Source organism: Taudactylus pleione, unplaced genomic scaffold (genome assembly GCF_031769625.1).
Source record: "Taudactylus pleione unplaced genomic scaffold, aTauple2 ptg000496l, whole genome shotgun sequence".
Taxonomy (NCBI): domain Eukaryota; kingdom Metazoa; phylum Chordata; class Amphibia; order Anura; family Myobatrachidae; genus Taudactylus; species Taudactylus pleione.
Genome location: NW_028284898.1, coordinates 1,384,952 through 1,399,577, shown reverse-complemented (window position 1 = coordinate 1,399,577; position 14,626 = coordinate 1,384,952). Strand labels below are relative to the sequence as shown.

Below are 14,626 nucleotides of genomic sequence, written 5' to 3'. Positions count from 1 at the left end.
CTTTTTACTGTAGATCTACTGATTGGAACCCCCTAGTATCTGCACTATGAAAGGTGATCATTTAGCGTTTACTTTAGGCAGATTTTTTTTTCTATATTCTTGAAACATATTATGCTTTTTTTTATTTATTAAATAAAATACACTATCACACACAATCGTATCCATCATATAATACAGCATTTAATACAAAACATGTTTATTCATATTTCATAGCTGCTTCTATGACTGAATATACTTCCGCAATAAATATAATATACAGTAAAAAGTATATTTTACATCATAAAAGCCACACCCTGATTGGTTATGGTGTTGCCAGCAATACCAGATCAGACCATCAGAGGCATATTTTTTAAACAGGTGATATTTAATGTATATATAATATATATATATAATTGTAAGATATTGTACAGTACAGTGCTCACCAGGATCCACCTTCACACTGTCATTCCCCTTTTGATTGCATTCCCACCACCCCATGTTTTACATATTCTTTATTATAGTGGTGTCAAGTGCTAATATAGTTCAGGTATTGAGGTTCTACTTGGACACATAAGTGGCACACTTAGTAATACTTGTCCACAGAAAAATGCAAGCTTTTGGTGCTCAGTATGGAAAACGTCGTACAGATATGGATTTCTTGTGTCACCAGTGACCTTAGGAGACCCTGTCACTGAATGTCAGTGATAGGAATAAACCCATCACAGGATTCCACTATTAGATTTAATTGTCCAATAAATCTGCTTACAGTAAATACACTGAATTAAATTTACTGTAGGTGAGTGCGCAGGATTCTGGGTAGTCCTCATAATGTGGCACCTGCCACATTGTAAATTGTGCTTCTGCATCTTCGTAAGCAGGTGAGAACCTGATTAGAGAAAGGAAATCACATTAGTAACATATTGTTTGCTATTCAGTTCTCCTACAGCTATTGTCAACCTGTATTTTAACTTCCAATGACCATTTCTCTCCCAGCAATTGTCTCTTTAATGCTCCCTACATATTGTATACTAAAGCACAATGTCATGATGTGTTAACACACAGTTTCCCAGCAAGGGTTCATCATTTAATGGACTTTCACTATTTTCAAAACAACCTTGTAAAAATAGGCCACCAGGCTATAAGGGCCATCCGTAGACTTCCCAGTAATGGACATTAGGTCAGATAGCTCATGAGCTTCAAACTTAGCCCCACAACATTGTGGGAGAGATGTATTATCTGGTGTTACAGAGTTTAGCACATTGTTCCATAATTCATTAAATCGTCTAGTGTGTACGGGCAATCTGTAATTTTCCGTGGCGTAGGGAAATCGCCCCAGCCATCTAGACAATTGCCTGTCATTCTAATGTGTGCCCAGACTTCTTTGTCTGCATGTGCAGTCCCATTTGTGCCAAATATATGTTTACATTACACTTTACATCAGCCCTTTCATTTTCTAGGACAAAACACCCATTGTGCATAATAAAAACTGAAGGGGACCATTTGTAAATCAGTTACAGCATGGAATTTCGACCATAGAACAAAAAAAAAATCACTTACCAAAAATATAATTGCCATAATGAAAATTAAACCACAAATAACAACAAGCGAAATGAGAATGATGCCCCAGACAGGAAGGCTGGTGGTTGATGATGAAGCTGTAAATAAATAAATAAATAGATATAAATATGTGTCTTTCTACTTATTGTTCCTTATGTTTACAGTTCAGCTATCATAACAAACGTACCAGTGCTCACTCCCGTAGTTACAAATGCACTTGTGACATTCGTGACCAGTCTTGATGTTGGTTGGCTGTTTGTTCCACTTGTAGCTATTGAGTTGCTGATAGTTGTCACTGTCTGTACACTGTTTTTAGCAGAAGTTGAAGTGCTGATGGTGCTCCTTTGAGAAGTTGGTATGGAAGTACTAAGAGTTGATGTAGTGTTGCCTGTAGCTATGGTAGTAATTGTAGTAGAACTTGCTGTGGGGGTGTTAGTAGGAACTGTTGTCAAATTTGTTGAAGTCTTTGTAGTTGAACTCAAGTGGCTATTACCAGTCTGGCTAGTCGATGTGGTAGAGAATGATGTCACAGTTTTGGTAGTTTGGGTTGAGTTGGTAGATGAAGAGGTCACCATGATGGTTGATGTTGGTTTAGTATAGATGAAAGTAGTTGAAGAAGTAATAGTGTTATTAGAATATGGTTTCTGGTTACTGGTTACAGTAATGGAAGATGTCACTGTATGGTTTGAGACTGGTTCAGTATTGTTCAGAGTAGGTAAAGAAGCTGTAATAATTTTAGTAGAAGGGTTCTGGTTACTGATTGCAGGGGTGGAAGAGATTACTTTGTTAGTTGAGGCTGGTATTATGCTGGTCAAAATAATTGAAGAGATAGTCGTACTATTAGTAGAAGATTTCTGGGTAGTGGTTGCAGTAGAGGAAGATGTCACTGTATCGGTTGAGGCCGGTTCAGTGTTATTCACAGTAGATAAAGAAGCTGTAATAATTTTAGTGGAAGGGTTCTGGTTACTGATTGCAGGGGTGGAAGAGGTCACTGTGTTGGTTGAAGCTGGTGCAATGCTGGTCAAAATAATCAAAGAGATAGTTGTGCTATTAGTAGAAGATTTCTGGGTAGTGGTTACAGTAGAGGAAGATGTCACTGTATCAGTTGAGGCCGGTTCAGTATTATTCACAGTAGATAAAGAAGCTGTAAGAATTTTAGTGGAAGGGTTCTGGTTACTGATTGCAGGGGTGGAAGAGGTCACTGTGTTGGTTGAGGCTGGTATAATGCTGGTCAAAATAATCGAAGAGATAGTTGTGCTATTAGTAGAAGATTTCTGGGTAGTGGTTACAGTAGAGGAAGATGTCACTGTATCGGTTGAGGCCGGTTCAGTATTATTCACAGTAGATAAAGAAGCTGTAATAATTTTAGTGGAAGGGTTCTGGTTACTGATTGCAGGGGTGGAAGAGGTCACTGTGTTGGTTGAAGCTGGTGCAATGCTGGTCAAAATAGTCGAAGAGACAGTAGTGCTATTAGTAGGTTTCTGGTTACTGTTTGGTGTAGCAGACAAAGTCCCTGTGTTTGTTGAGGTTCCTTTAGTGCTGGTTAATGTAGTTGATGAAGATATATTGCTATTGGTTGAACGTTGCTGGATATTTGTTGGAGTAAATGAAGATGCCAGTATATTGGTTGAGGCCAGCTTAGTACTGTAAAATGTAGTAGATGAGGCTGTAGTGCTCCTAGTATAAAGGTCCTTGTTACTAGTTGCACTAGAGGAAGATGTCACTGCATTGATTGAGGTTGGTTTAGTGCTGGTCTCTGTAGTTGAGGAAGCTGCAGTGCTATTAGTAGAATATTTATCGCTACTAGTTGCACTATTGGAAGTTGCCATGGAATTAAATGATGTAGTGGTAGCAGAACTTATCAAAGTGTTGGTTGATGTAGGGTTTATACTGGATAATATAGTTGATGAAATTGCAGCATTACTGATGGATGTTTTTTGACTATTGGGTGTTGTTATGGTCAGTGTTGTTGCTGTGTTACTGATGGGAACTGTTTGAGAGTTTGCTTCAGTTTGGCCTCTCGTACTTGAAGATGAAAAGACAGTCATGCTATTCGTAGAAAGTTTTTGGTTATCAGTATTTGATGTTACAACATTATTACTAAATAATGATTGGCTGCTGGTTACTGTACTAGAAGACATGATTTTGTTAGTCGATGATGGGAGGTTACTAGATCCAGCAGTTACAGATGATTGATAGATTGTTCCTGGGCTAGATTGAGTCACAGGATAACTTGTAGGTTGGTTTTTAGTTCCTGGAAGAGTTACCAGGGTGTCGGATACTGTAGAATGGCCACTTGTCCCAACACTGGTAGACAATAGTATGTTAGCTGATGGTGGTTGGCTAGTATTTCCGATATATAATGTTTTTGTGTGGCTAGTAGCAGTTGATTGGTTACTGGTTCCTGTATTAGTAGAAATATGTGGAATACTGGAGAATGGGTTAATTTTACTGCTTGTTCCAGTATTGTAAGATGTCAGAGGGATTGTTGATTGTGTCACTATGTTACTGATGACAGATGTTTGAGTACTGGTTCTTGCACTGGGAGAAGTGAATGAATTAGTTGGTGATGACTGGTTACTTGTTTTACTTATAGTTTTTGTGCTTGTTATGAATGCAGTTTGAACACTTGCTCCATTACTGGAAGACGTCAGAGTATTTGTTGATGATGGCTGACTACTTGTTCCAGCATTTGCTGCCACTGTGTTACCAGTGACATATGATAGGAGACTGGTGTTTATAGTGGGAGTATTTAATTTGTTTGTTGTTTGCTTATTAGTTCCAACAGTAGTGGTTTGATAACTGATAAAGGCTGTGTAACTACTGCTTCCACCACTGTTAGATGTCAATGAGATAATGGAAGGTGTTTGGCTACTGTTTATTGTAATGGAGTTAATTGGTACACTAGTCACAGGTGTCACTATGGTTGCTGAAGTAGCTTGACTCTGGCTCTCAGTAATGGTGGTCACTGTTGAAACTGACTGATTTGTCCCAGTTGTGCTCCCATTAAAGGAAGATGTCACCATACTGCCACTTAATGTTAATATGCTATTAGCTCCAGAACTAGAAGATGTGACTGTAGTTGTTGATGTTAAATGGCTGCTGGTTCCAGTATTTAAAGTTGTAATGTTGCTAGCAATAGCTGATTGTGTATTGGTTTCAGTATTGGAAGAAATATATGCATTACTTGTTGATGGCTTATTACTGCTTCCAGCAATTGTTGCAGTGTTGCTAAATATAGTTTGACCACTTGCACCAAGACTTGAAGATACTACTGTACTGGCTGATGGTGGATGGCTGCTGCTTTGAGTATTTGTTGTTGATGCGCTATTGGGTACAAGTGATTGGGTGCCAGTTTTTGTATTAGAAGAAGAGACAACATTATTTGTAGATGTCTGGTTACTTCTAGTAATAATAGCTGTGCTGCTTAATATAATTTGGCCACCTGTATCAAGACTAGAAGATACTAATGTGATGGATGATGCTTGTTGGCTACTATTTTCCGTGTTTGATGTTAATGGACTCTCTGTTCCAAATGACTGGGGAACAGTTTGCATACTGGAAGAAATTACTGCATTATGTGTAGATGGCTGGTTACTGGTTCCAGAAATAATAGCTGCACTGCTGAATAAAGCTTGGCTACTTGTACCAAAACTAGAAGCTACTGGTTTGTTGGCTGAAGATGATTGGTTACTATTTTCAGTATTTAATGTTGATGGGCTGTTGGATGCAAATGATTGACTACCAGTATTTGTGCTGGAAGAAGTGATTGCATTATTGGTAGATGGCTGGTTAATGGTTCCAGAAATAACAGATGCACTGCTCAAAGCAGATTGGCCACTTGTACCAAGACTAGAAGATGCCAGTGTGTTGGTTGAAGAAGGTTGGCCACTACTTTCAGTATTTGAAGTTGATCGGCTGTTTGTTAAAAACAGTTCAGTACCAGTATTTGTGCTAAAAGTAGTAAACACAGTGTTTGTAGATGGTTGGTTACTGGTTCCAGAAATAATAGCTGCACTGCTCAAGGCAGATTGGCCACTTGTACCAAGACTAGAAGATGATAATGTATTGGTTGATAGTGGTTGGCTACTAGTTTCAGTGCTTGATGTTGATGGGCTGTTGGTTACAAACAATTGACTGGAAGAAGTGATTGCATTATTTGTAGTATATGTGCTGGAAGAAGTGATTGCATTATTTGTAGTATATGTGCTGGAAGAAGTGATTACATTATTTGTAGCATATGTGCTGGAAGAAGTGATTACATTATTTGTAGATGGCTGGTTACTGGATCCAAAAATAATAGCTTCACTGCTCAATACAGATTGGCCACTTGTACCAAGACTAGAAGATGCCAGTGTGTTGGTTGATGGTGGTTGGCTACTAATTTCAGTATTTGCTGTTGAATAGCTGTTTGTTAAAAACAGTTCAGTACCAGTATTTGTGCTGAAAGCAGTAAACACAGTATTTGTAGATGGCTGGTTACTGGTTCCAGAAATGATAGCTGCACTGCTAAAGGCAGATTGGGCACTTGCACCAAGACTAGAAGATGCTAGTGTGTTAGTTGATGGTGATTGGCTACTACTTTCAGTATTTGATGTTGATGGTATGTTGGTTACAAATGATTGGGTACCAGTTTCTGAGCTTGAATAAGTGATTACATTATTTGTAGATGGCTGGTTACTAGATCCAAAAATAATAGCTTCACTGCTCAATACAGGTTGGCCACTTGTACCAAGACTAGAAGATGCCAGTGTGTTGGTTGAAGAAGGTTGGCCACTACTTTCAGTATTTGAAGTTGATGGGCTGTTTGTTAAAAACAGTTCAGTACCAGTATTTGTGCTGAAAGCAGTAAACACAGTATTTGTAGATGGGTGGTTACTGGTTCCAGAAATGATAGCTGCACTGCTAAAGGCAGATTGGGCACTTGAACCAAGACTAGAAGATGCTAGTGTGTTAGTTGATGGTGATTGACTACTACTTTCAGTATTTGATGTTGATGGTATGTTGGTTACAAATGATTGGGTACCAGTTTCTGAGCTTGAATAAGTGATTACATTATTTGTAGATGGCTGGTTACTGGATCCAAAAATAATAGCTTCACTGCTCAATACAGATTGGCCACTTGTACCAAGACTAGAAGATGCCAGTGTGATGGTTGATGGTGGTTGGCTACTAATTTCAGTATTTGCTGTTGAATAGCTGTTTGTTAAAAACAGTTCAGTACCAGTATGTGTGCTAAAAGTAGTAAACACAGTATTTGTAGATGGTTGGTTACTGGTTCCAGAAATAATAGCTGCACTGCTCAAGGCAGATTGGCCACTTGTACCAAGACTAGAAGATGATAATGTATTGGTTGATAGTGGTTGGCTACTAGTTTCAGTGCTTGATGTTGATGGGCTATTGGTTACAAACAATTGACTGGAAGAAGTAATTGCATTATTTGTAGCATATGTGCTGGAAGAAGTGATTACATTATTTGTAGATGGCTGGTTACTGGATCCAAAAATAATAGCTTCACTGCTCAATACAGATTGGCCATTTGTACCAAGACTAGAAGATGCCAGTGTGTTGATTGATGGTGGTTGGCTACTAATTTCAGTATTTGCTGTTGGATAGCTGTTTGTTAAAAACAGTTCAGTACCAGTATTTGTGCTGAAAGCAGTAAACACAGTATTTGTAGATGGGTGGTTACTGGTTCCAGAAATGATAGCTGCACTGCTAAAGGTAGATTGGGCACTTGAACCAAGACTAGAAGATGCTAGTGTGTTAGTTGATGGTGATTGACTACTACTTTCAGTATTTGATGTTGATGGTATGTTGGTTACAAATGATTGGGTACCAGTTTCTGAGCTTGAATAAGTGATTACATTATTTGTAGATGGCTGGTTACTGGATCCAAAAATAATAGCTTCACTGCTCAATACAGATTGGCCACTTGTACCAAGACTAGAAGATGCCAGTGTGATGGTTGATGGTGGTTGGCTACTAATTTCAGTATTTGCTGTTGAATAGCTGTTTGTTAAAAACAGTTCAGTACCAGTATGTGTGCTAAAAGTAGTAAACACAGTATTTGTAGATGGTTGGTTACTGGTTCCAGAAATAATAGCTGCACTGCTCAAGGCAGATTGGCCACTTGTACCAAGACTAGAAGATGATAATGTATTGGTTGATATTGGTTGGCTACTAGTTTCAGTGCTTGATGTTGATGGGCTATTGGTTACAAACAATTGACTGGAAGAAGTAATTGCATTATTTGTAGCATATGTGCTGGAAGAAGTGATTACATTATTTGTAGATGGCTGGTTACTGGATCCAAAAATAATAGCTTCACTGCTCAATACAGATTGGCCATTTGTACCAAGACTAGAAGATGCCAGTGTGTTGATTGATGGTGGTTGGCTACTAATTTCAGTATTTGCTGTTGGATAGCTGTTTGTTAAAAACAGTTCAGTACCAGTATTTGTGCTGAAAGCAGTAAACACAGTATTTGTAGATGGGTGGTTACTGGTTCCAGAAATGATAGCTGCACTGCTAAAGGTAGATTGGGCACTTGAACCAAGACTAGAAGATGCTAGTGTGTTAGTTGATGGTGATTGACTACTACTTTCAGTATTTGATGTTGATGGTATGTTGGTTACAAATGATTGGGTACCAGTTTCTGAGCTTGAATAAGTGATTACATTATTTGTAGATGGCTGGTTACTGGATCCAAAAATAATAGCTTCACTGCTCAATACAGATTGGCCACTTGTACCAAGACTAGAAGATGCCAGTGTGTTGGTTGATGGTGGTTGGCTACTAATTTCAGTATTTGCTGTTGAATAGCTGTTTGTTAAAAACAGTTCAGTACCAGTATGTGTGCTAAAAGTAGTAAACACAGTATTTGTAGATGGTTGGTTACTGGTTCCAGAAATAATAGCTGCACTGCTCAAGGCAGATTGGCCACTTGTACCAAGACTAGAAGATGATAATGTATTGGTTGATAGTGGTTGGCTACTAGTTTCAGTGCTTGATGTTGATGGGCTATTGGTTACAAACAATTGACTGGAAGAAGTAATTGCATTATTTGTAGCATATGTGCTGGAAGAAGTGATTACATTATTTGTAGATGGCTGGTTACTGGATCCAAAAATAATAGCTGCACTGCTAAAGGCAGATTGGGCACTTGAACCAAGACTAGAAGATGCTAGTGTGTTAGTTGATGGTGATTGACTACTACTTTCAGTATTTGATGTTGATGGTATGTTGGTTACAAATGATTGGGTACCAGTTTCTGAGCTTGAATAAGTGATTACATTATTTGTAGATGGCTGGTTACTGGATCCAAAAATAATAGCTTCACTGCTCAATACAGATTGGCCACTTGTACCAAGACTAGAAGATGCCAGTGTGTTGGTTGATGGTGGTTGGCTACTAATTTCAGTATTTGCTGTTGAATAGCTGTTTGTTAAAAACAGTTCAGTACCAGTATGTGTGCTAAAAGTAGTAAACACAGTATTTGTAGATGGTTGGTTACTGGTTCCAGAAATAATAGCTGCACTGCTCAAGGCAGATTGGCCACTTGTACCAAGACTAGAAGATGATAATGTATTGGTTGATAGTGGTTGGCTACTAGTTTCAGTGCTTGATGTTGATGGGCTATTGGTTACAAACAATTGACTGGAAGAAGTAATTGCATTATTTGTAGCATATGTGCTGGAAGAAGTGATTACATTATTTGTAGATGGCTGGTTACTGGATCCAAAAATAATAGCTGCACTGCTAAAGGCAGATTGGGCACTAACATCAAGACTAGAAGATGCTAGAGTGTTGGTTGATGGTGGTTGGCTACTACTTTCAGTATTTGATGTTGATGGTACGGTGGTTACAAATGATTGGGTACCAGTTTCTGAGCTTGAATAAGTGATTACATTATTTGTAGATGGCTGGTTACTGGATCCAAAAATAATAGCTTCACTGCTCAATACAGATTGGCCACTTGTACCAAGACTAGAGGATGCCAGTGTGTTGGTTGATGGTGGTTGGCTACTGATTTCAGTATTTGCTGTTGATGGGCGGTTTGTTACTAACAGTTCAGTAACAGTATTTGTGCTGAAAGTAGAAAACACAGTATTTGTAGATGGCTGGTTACTGGTTCCAGAAATGATAGCTGCACTGCTAAAGGCAGATTGGGCACTAACATCAAGACTAGAAGATGCTAGTGTGTTGGTTGATGGTGGTTGGCTACTACTTTCAGTATTTGAAGTTGGTGGGCTGTTTGTTGCAAACGATTCAGTACCAGTATTTGTGGTGAAAGAAGTAAACACAGTATTTGTATATGGCTGGTTACTGGTTCCTGAAACAATAGCTGTACTACTAAATGAAGATTTGCCACTTGTATCAAGACTAGAAAATTCTAGTGTGTTGACCGATAATGTTTGGCTACTACTTTCACTAATTGATGTCAATAGGCTGTTTGTAACAAATGATTGGGCAGCATTTTCTAAGCTAGAATAAGTGAACACATCATTTGTAGATGGTTGGTTACTGGTTCCAGATATTATAGCTTCACTGCTGAATGAAGCTTGGCCACTCATACCAAGACTAGTAGATACTAGTGTGTTGGCTGATGGCGGTTGGCTACTACTTTCTGTAATTGATGCTGATGGGCTGTTGGTTACAAGTGATTGGGTACCAGTTTCTGCACTAAAAGAAGTGAACACATTATTTGTAGATGGTTGGTTACTGGTTTCAGAAATAATAGATGCACTGCTGAATGAAGCTTGGCCACTTGTATCAAGACTGGAAGATATTACTGTGATGGCTGATGGTGGTTGGCTACTGATTTCAGAGGTTACTACGCTGCTTGTTTCAACATTGACATTTGTAATTGTACTAGCTGATGGTGGTTGACTGCTTGTTTCAGATGGTATAGCTGTGTTAGTCACTTGCTGGGTACTTACTCCAGTACTCAAATATGTCAATGTTGGTTGACTACTGGTCTCACTGCTTGATGAAAATTCTGTGGTAATGGTGGATTCAATTCTTGTTCCAACACTTGTCAAACTCACCGGGCTGGATGATATTGATTGCACACTAGTCCCAGAAGTAGATGTTAAATTTGTACTTGTCCCAGTATCGAAAGGCGTGGCAGTGTCTGTTGATGTGAGTTGTTTGGTTGTGCTAGTCACAGTAGCACTTGCAGGACTACTAGTGGTATATGATGAGCTGCTAAGAGCCATACTAGAAACTGTTGGTATATTAGTTGATGTTTGCTTCTGGCTGCTTGTTCCAGTACTGGATACAGTCACAGTATTACTAGTTAAAGTTGATTTAGTGCTAGTCCCAGTTGTGTATGTACTTGCGGTTGTTGGTTTAGTGCTAGTCCCAGTTGTGTATGTACTTGCGGTTGTTGGCTGAGTGCTAGTCGCTGTGCTTGATATAACACCTGTTGTACTGGTTGAGACCGTTGAGGAAGGTGGTGTGGTCGGATTCAGTACACTGTTTATTGTGTTTATTATTTTTGTTATAGCTTGAGCCAATGCAGCAAGTAACTTTTGTATGTTACTAAGTATTGAAAAGCTGCTCTGTCCTTCCACACGAGGCACTACGGAGAAAAACAAGCACTTATTAAAGATAGGTGCTATAATATTTCAGTAACTAGTAATTTATTAATTAACAATGTTATGTCTTCAACATGGCAGATAGTTTTATCTTAATCAGTTTATGTAGTTCAGCTGTGGTATCTTTTTTATGTCATCATAACAGTGTTTGCCGAAACTTTAGTAACTGCAGCAACATGAATACGCCTTAGCCAACACTATTGATGGTATTAGCAACTTAAGTACCTAAATAATAAAGGAAATCTCAAAACTCCTTCAAATCATGGAGTGATGCCATTGTTAAGTTATTATGGTCTAAACACTAATTAATGTTTTGCTGATGGGTCCAGGGTTGGACTGGCCCACGGGGCACCGGGGAAATCCCCTCCCCTTCCTCTGGGTGTCAGGTTCCAGACTGTGGACTTGAATTATACATTGTTACCTGACAGCTAGAGGAAGGGATGGGGCCCTCAGACAGTGGGGCCCACCGGGGATCAGTTACCTGGTGGGGCAGGACCACGGATAATCATGGGTGCTTAGTGAGCTTCTATGGAAACACCACAAAGATTTGCCTAATGGTTAGCTAAGCAGATATAGTGGCTGACCACACCCCTTAGGCATGGGCCCCTACCACTGCTTTCTCCTGATGGGCCCTTCATACCCTAGTCTGACACTGGATGGGTCCTCTACTGCTTCTCCTACAGATCCCTCTGCTTTTTCTCAATTATTTTATTCATATCTTTAATGCCTAATAGCTAATGTTAGAGCAGTGGCGTCACAAGGGGTGTGCGGGGAGTGTGGGCCGCACCCGGGTGTCATCCGCCGAGGGGTGACACCAAGGTGCAGACTGACACTCCCCCACAGTGACAGAAGCCGGATGCTGCACTGTACTATTAAGTGCAGCACCCGGCTCCTGACACTGTGAGGGAGCCGGCACTGCAACACAATGCAGCCAGCACCCACTGCACCACCTCCCAATAATATAAAAAAAACGGGACGAGAGGGATCGGGCTGCGAGGCCATACCCCCATCCCGCGAGGTCATGTCCCTTTGCATGAGGCCACACACCCTTTTTGTGGTGCGCACGGCTGCGCCGCACTCACAACTTCCCTTCCTGCACCGGGTGACACCATGGTGAGGCACGCCACTGTGTTAGAGCTTATTCTTTCAGGTGAATACTGCAGAAGTTGACTGACTCAGCCATGCTCTCAGTTTGAGCCACATAATTACTAATGATCTGTTCAAGATTTCAGTCTTTGGGGGAACTGTACCTTCCAAAGAGTGGAGAAGAGGACAAGAGGAGAAGTTGCCCATACTGTAGCAACCAATTAGCTTCTATCTAGCATTTACCAAGCACATTCTGTAAAATGATAGACAGAAGCTGATTGGTTGCTATGGCACACTGCTCCACTCTTTAGAAGTTTGATACATTTCCCCCTCTATATTATCTATGGAACAAGTTACAGTACATTAGGTATTTACATACAGTACTTGCTGGTAGCATTGCTCAGTTATTTCTAAGGTTTTCAATTCCAGGTCCTAATTCCAACTATAATTATTATGCAATTACTCATCATAACATAACTTTAAATCAGGGATGGGGAACATCAGGCCCGGGGGCCGTATAAGGCCCGCGGAGTCATTTGGTCTGGCCCTCTGAGCTTTTCTCTGCTAGCCTCATCTGGCTAGCTGGGTACCTAGAATGGCTCCCTGCAGCCAGAATCTATGCAGCAGTGCTGACAGGAGCGTCCTTAGGACACTTTATTTGGTCAAACCGCTGCCCTTGCAGCTCCTCGGAGCATCCTCAGGATGCTCCGGGCATTGCTGTAATCACCGGTGACTGTGGCCCCGCCCCGTGTGACATCACATGGAGGGGGCGTGGCCTGCACCGGGCTAGGAAATAATGTTATATATATCAAAAGGGCCCTCGGCAGTAAAAATGTTCCCCATCCCTGCTTTAAATGATAATATTTAATTAGGATATGGAGTATTCTAACGCACAGATACACATTGAATTGTCATATTACTGTATTATTAATTATTCAAGGCTTATTTTATTAATCATTGCTGTTTTTCATGTATTTTTGTGTTGTTATGCTTATATGGTTTCATGTAACTGGACAAGATTTATAACAGAAATAACAAAAGCAGTTTATGAACTGTAAATAAATGCATACTGCCCTGTAAAAGTGAGGATGCACCTAATGTACTTTTACAGTTTTGTGGGTTCACCTGAAAATGGGAGTTGCAAATTGATGCACCAGATAAATTAAATAGATTGGAAAGGGGGAGAGGGCTTGGACTGCACACCCTAATTTTAAACATAGTAAGAGGTGCTGCCATTTTGATAGTTGTAGTATAATGCAGGGAACATAGAATGCAGGCGCACACTCTAGGTACTGTACTAAAAACAATGATAATACAAATAATCCTGATAAACTCTACAATTAACATGGAGTATAAATGAGGTTCTTAGTACGTTTGGCCAAAAATGTTTATCCATCCACCACGTCAAGGTGAACCCCATAAGATGGGTCCCTAACATCTGTAATACTATGGGCACTATGAGAGGTAAGTCTATTTATCCAGGACTTACCTCTCATAGTGCCCATTCTAATACCCATTTCTCATATTTAGATTTTATTGCCAAAATATTGTTCTATTCATTCAACTATTTTAAGCAGCGCAAACGCTGTATACACAACAGCATGATTTACAGCAAGAAGAACACAAACATGCCAGGCAAATAACATAGCTAACCAAGGTGAGGCAGTTCTAATAGATTTCTGTCAGGCGTGTTCATTTATCTTTCATTTAAATCATGTACAGTATACAGAAGAAAGATTGCAATGTTTGAACTATAGCGGAGGTGAATGGATACTATAGTGGATGACGCAAAGGCCAATGAATATTGTTGGCAACTTGAGATGTGTGGGGACCCCCGTGTTTTGGTTCTAATTTATCATCGTGTTTTGGTTTTGGTTCCCAATTCATCATCGTATTTTGGTTTTGGCAAAACCACCCTTACTGTAAGTGTTTTGGTTTGGATTTGGTTTTGGACTCCTTAAAAATTGATACAAATTGATAAAATATCGATAAAACTGCTAAAATCATGATATTTGGACCTGGTTACATGCAATCCAAAGCCCGAGATCAGTTTTTCTAGAATTGTTCAGAACTTACAGTAGACCCGAGCTGGGACTCAGTTCCACTCAGAAACTCAAAGTGATTCCGACTGGGATTCGATTTGACTCGGAACCCCTAAGTACTCTCTATTGGCAACACATTAAAGACCAATTGTTGGCACTGATGTACATATAAATGAGGGCTGGTTATAGTTTTACATGTTTGTAATGGGAGATCTCGTTATGCATCCTTATTTTACGATATAAGAAAGATGATTATGAGTTTACTACTCAGAAGAAATGAGGGTGAAAAAGCATTCACATTGTTACTTACAGAGTTACATATATCCAAGGTTTATTTAATTGATACTATTAATTCTATTA

At 39.7% G+C, this 14,626-nt stretch overlaps 1 protein-coding gene across 1 annotated transcript; it reads right to left on the bottom strand.

The window, feature by feature from the left end:
* Positions 1-327: 327 nt before the first annotated feature.
* On the bottom strand, positions 328-13,729 carry LOC148502468 (uncharacterized). Its single transcript, XM_088449803.1, has 4 exons — positions 13,714-13,729; positions 1,724-11,122; positions 1,537-1,634; positions 328-865 (listed from the first exon to the last, which is right to left on the bottom strand). Exons 1-4 carry the CDS (start codon positions 13,727-13,729, stop codon positions 803-805), a joined length of 9,576 nt encoding a protein of 3,191 aa, XP_088305929.1. The 3' UTR covers positions 328-802.
* Between the last annotated feature and the right edge of the window lie 897 nt (positions 13,730-14,626).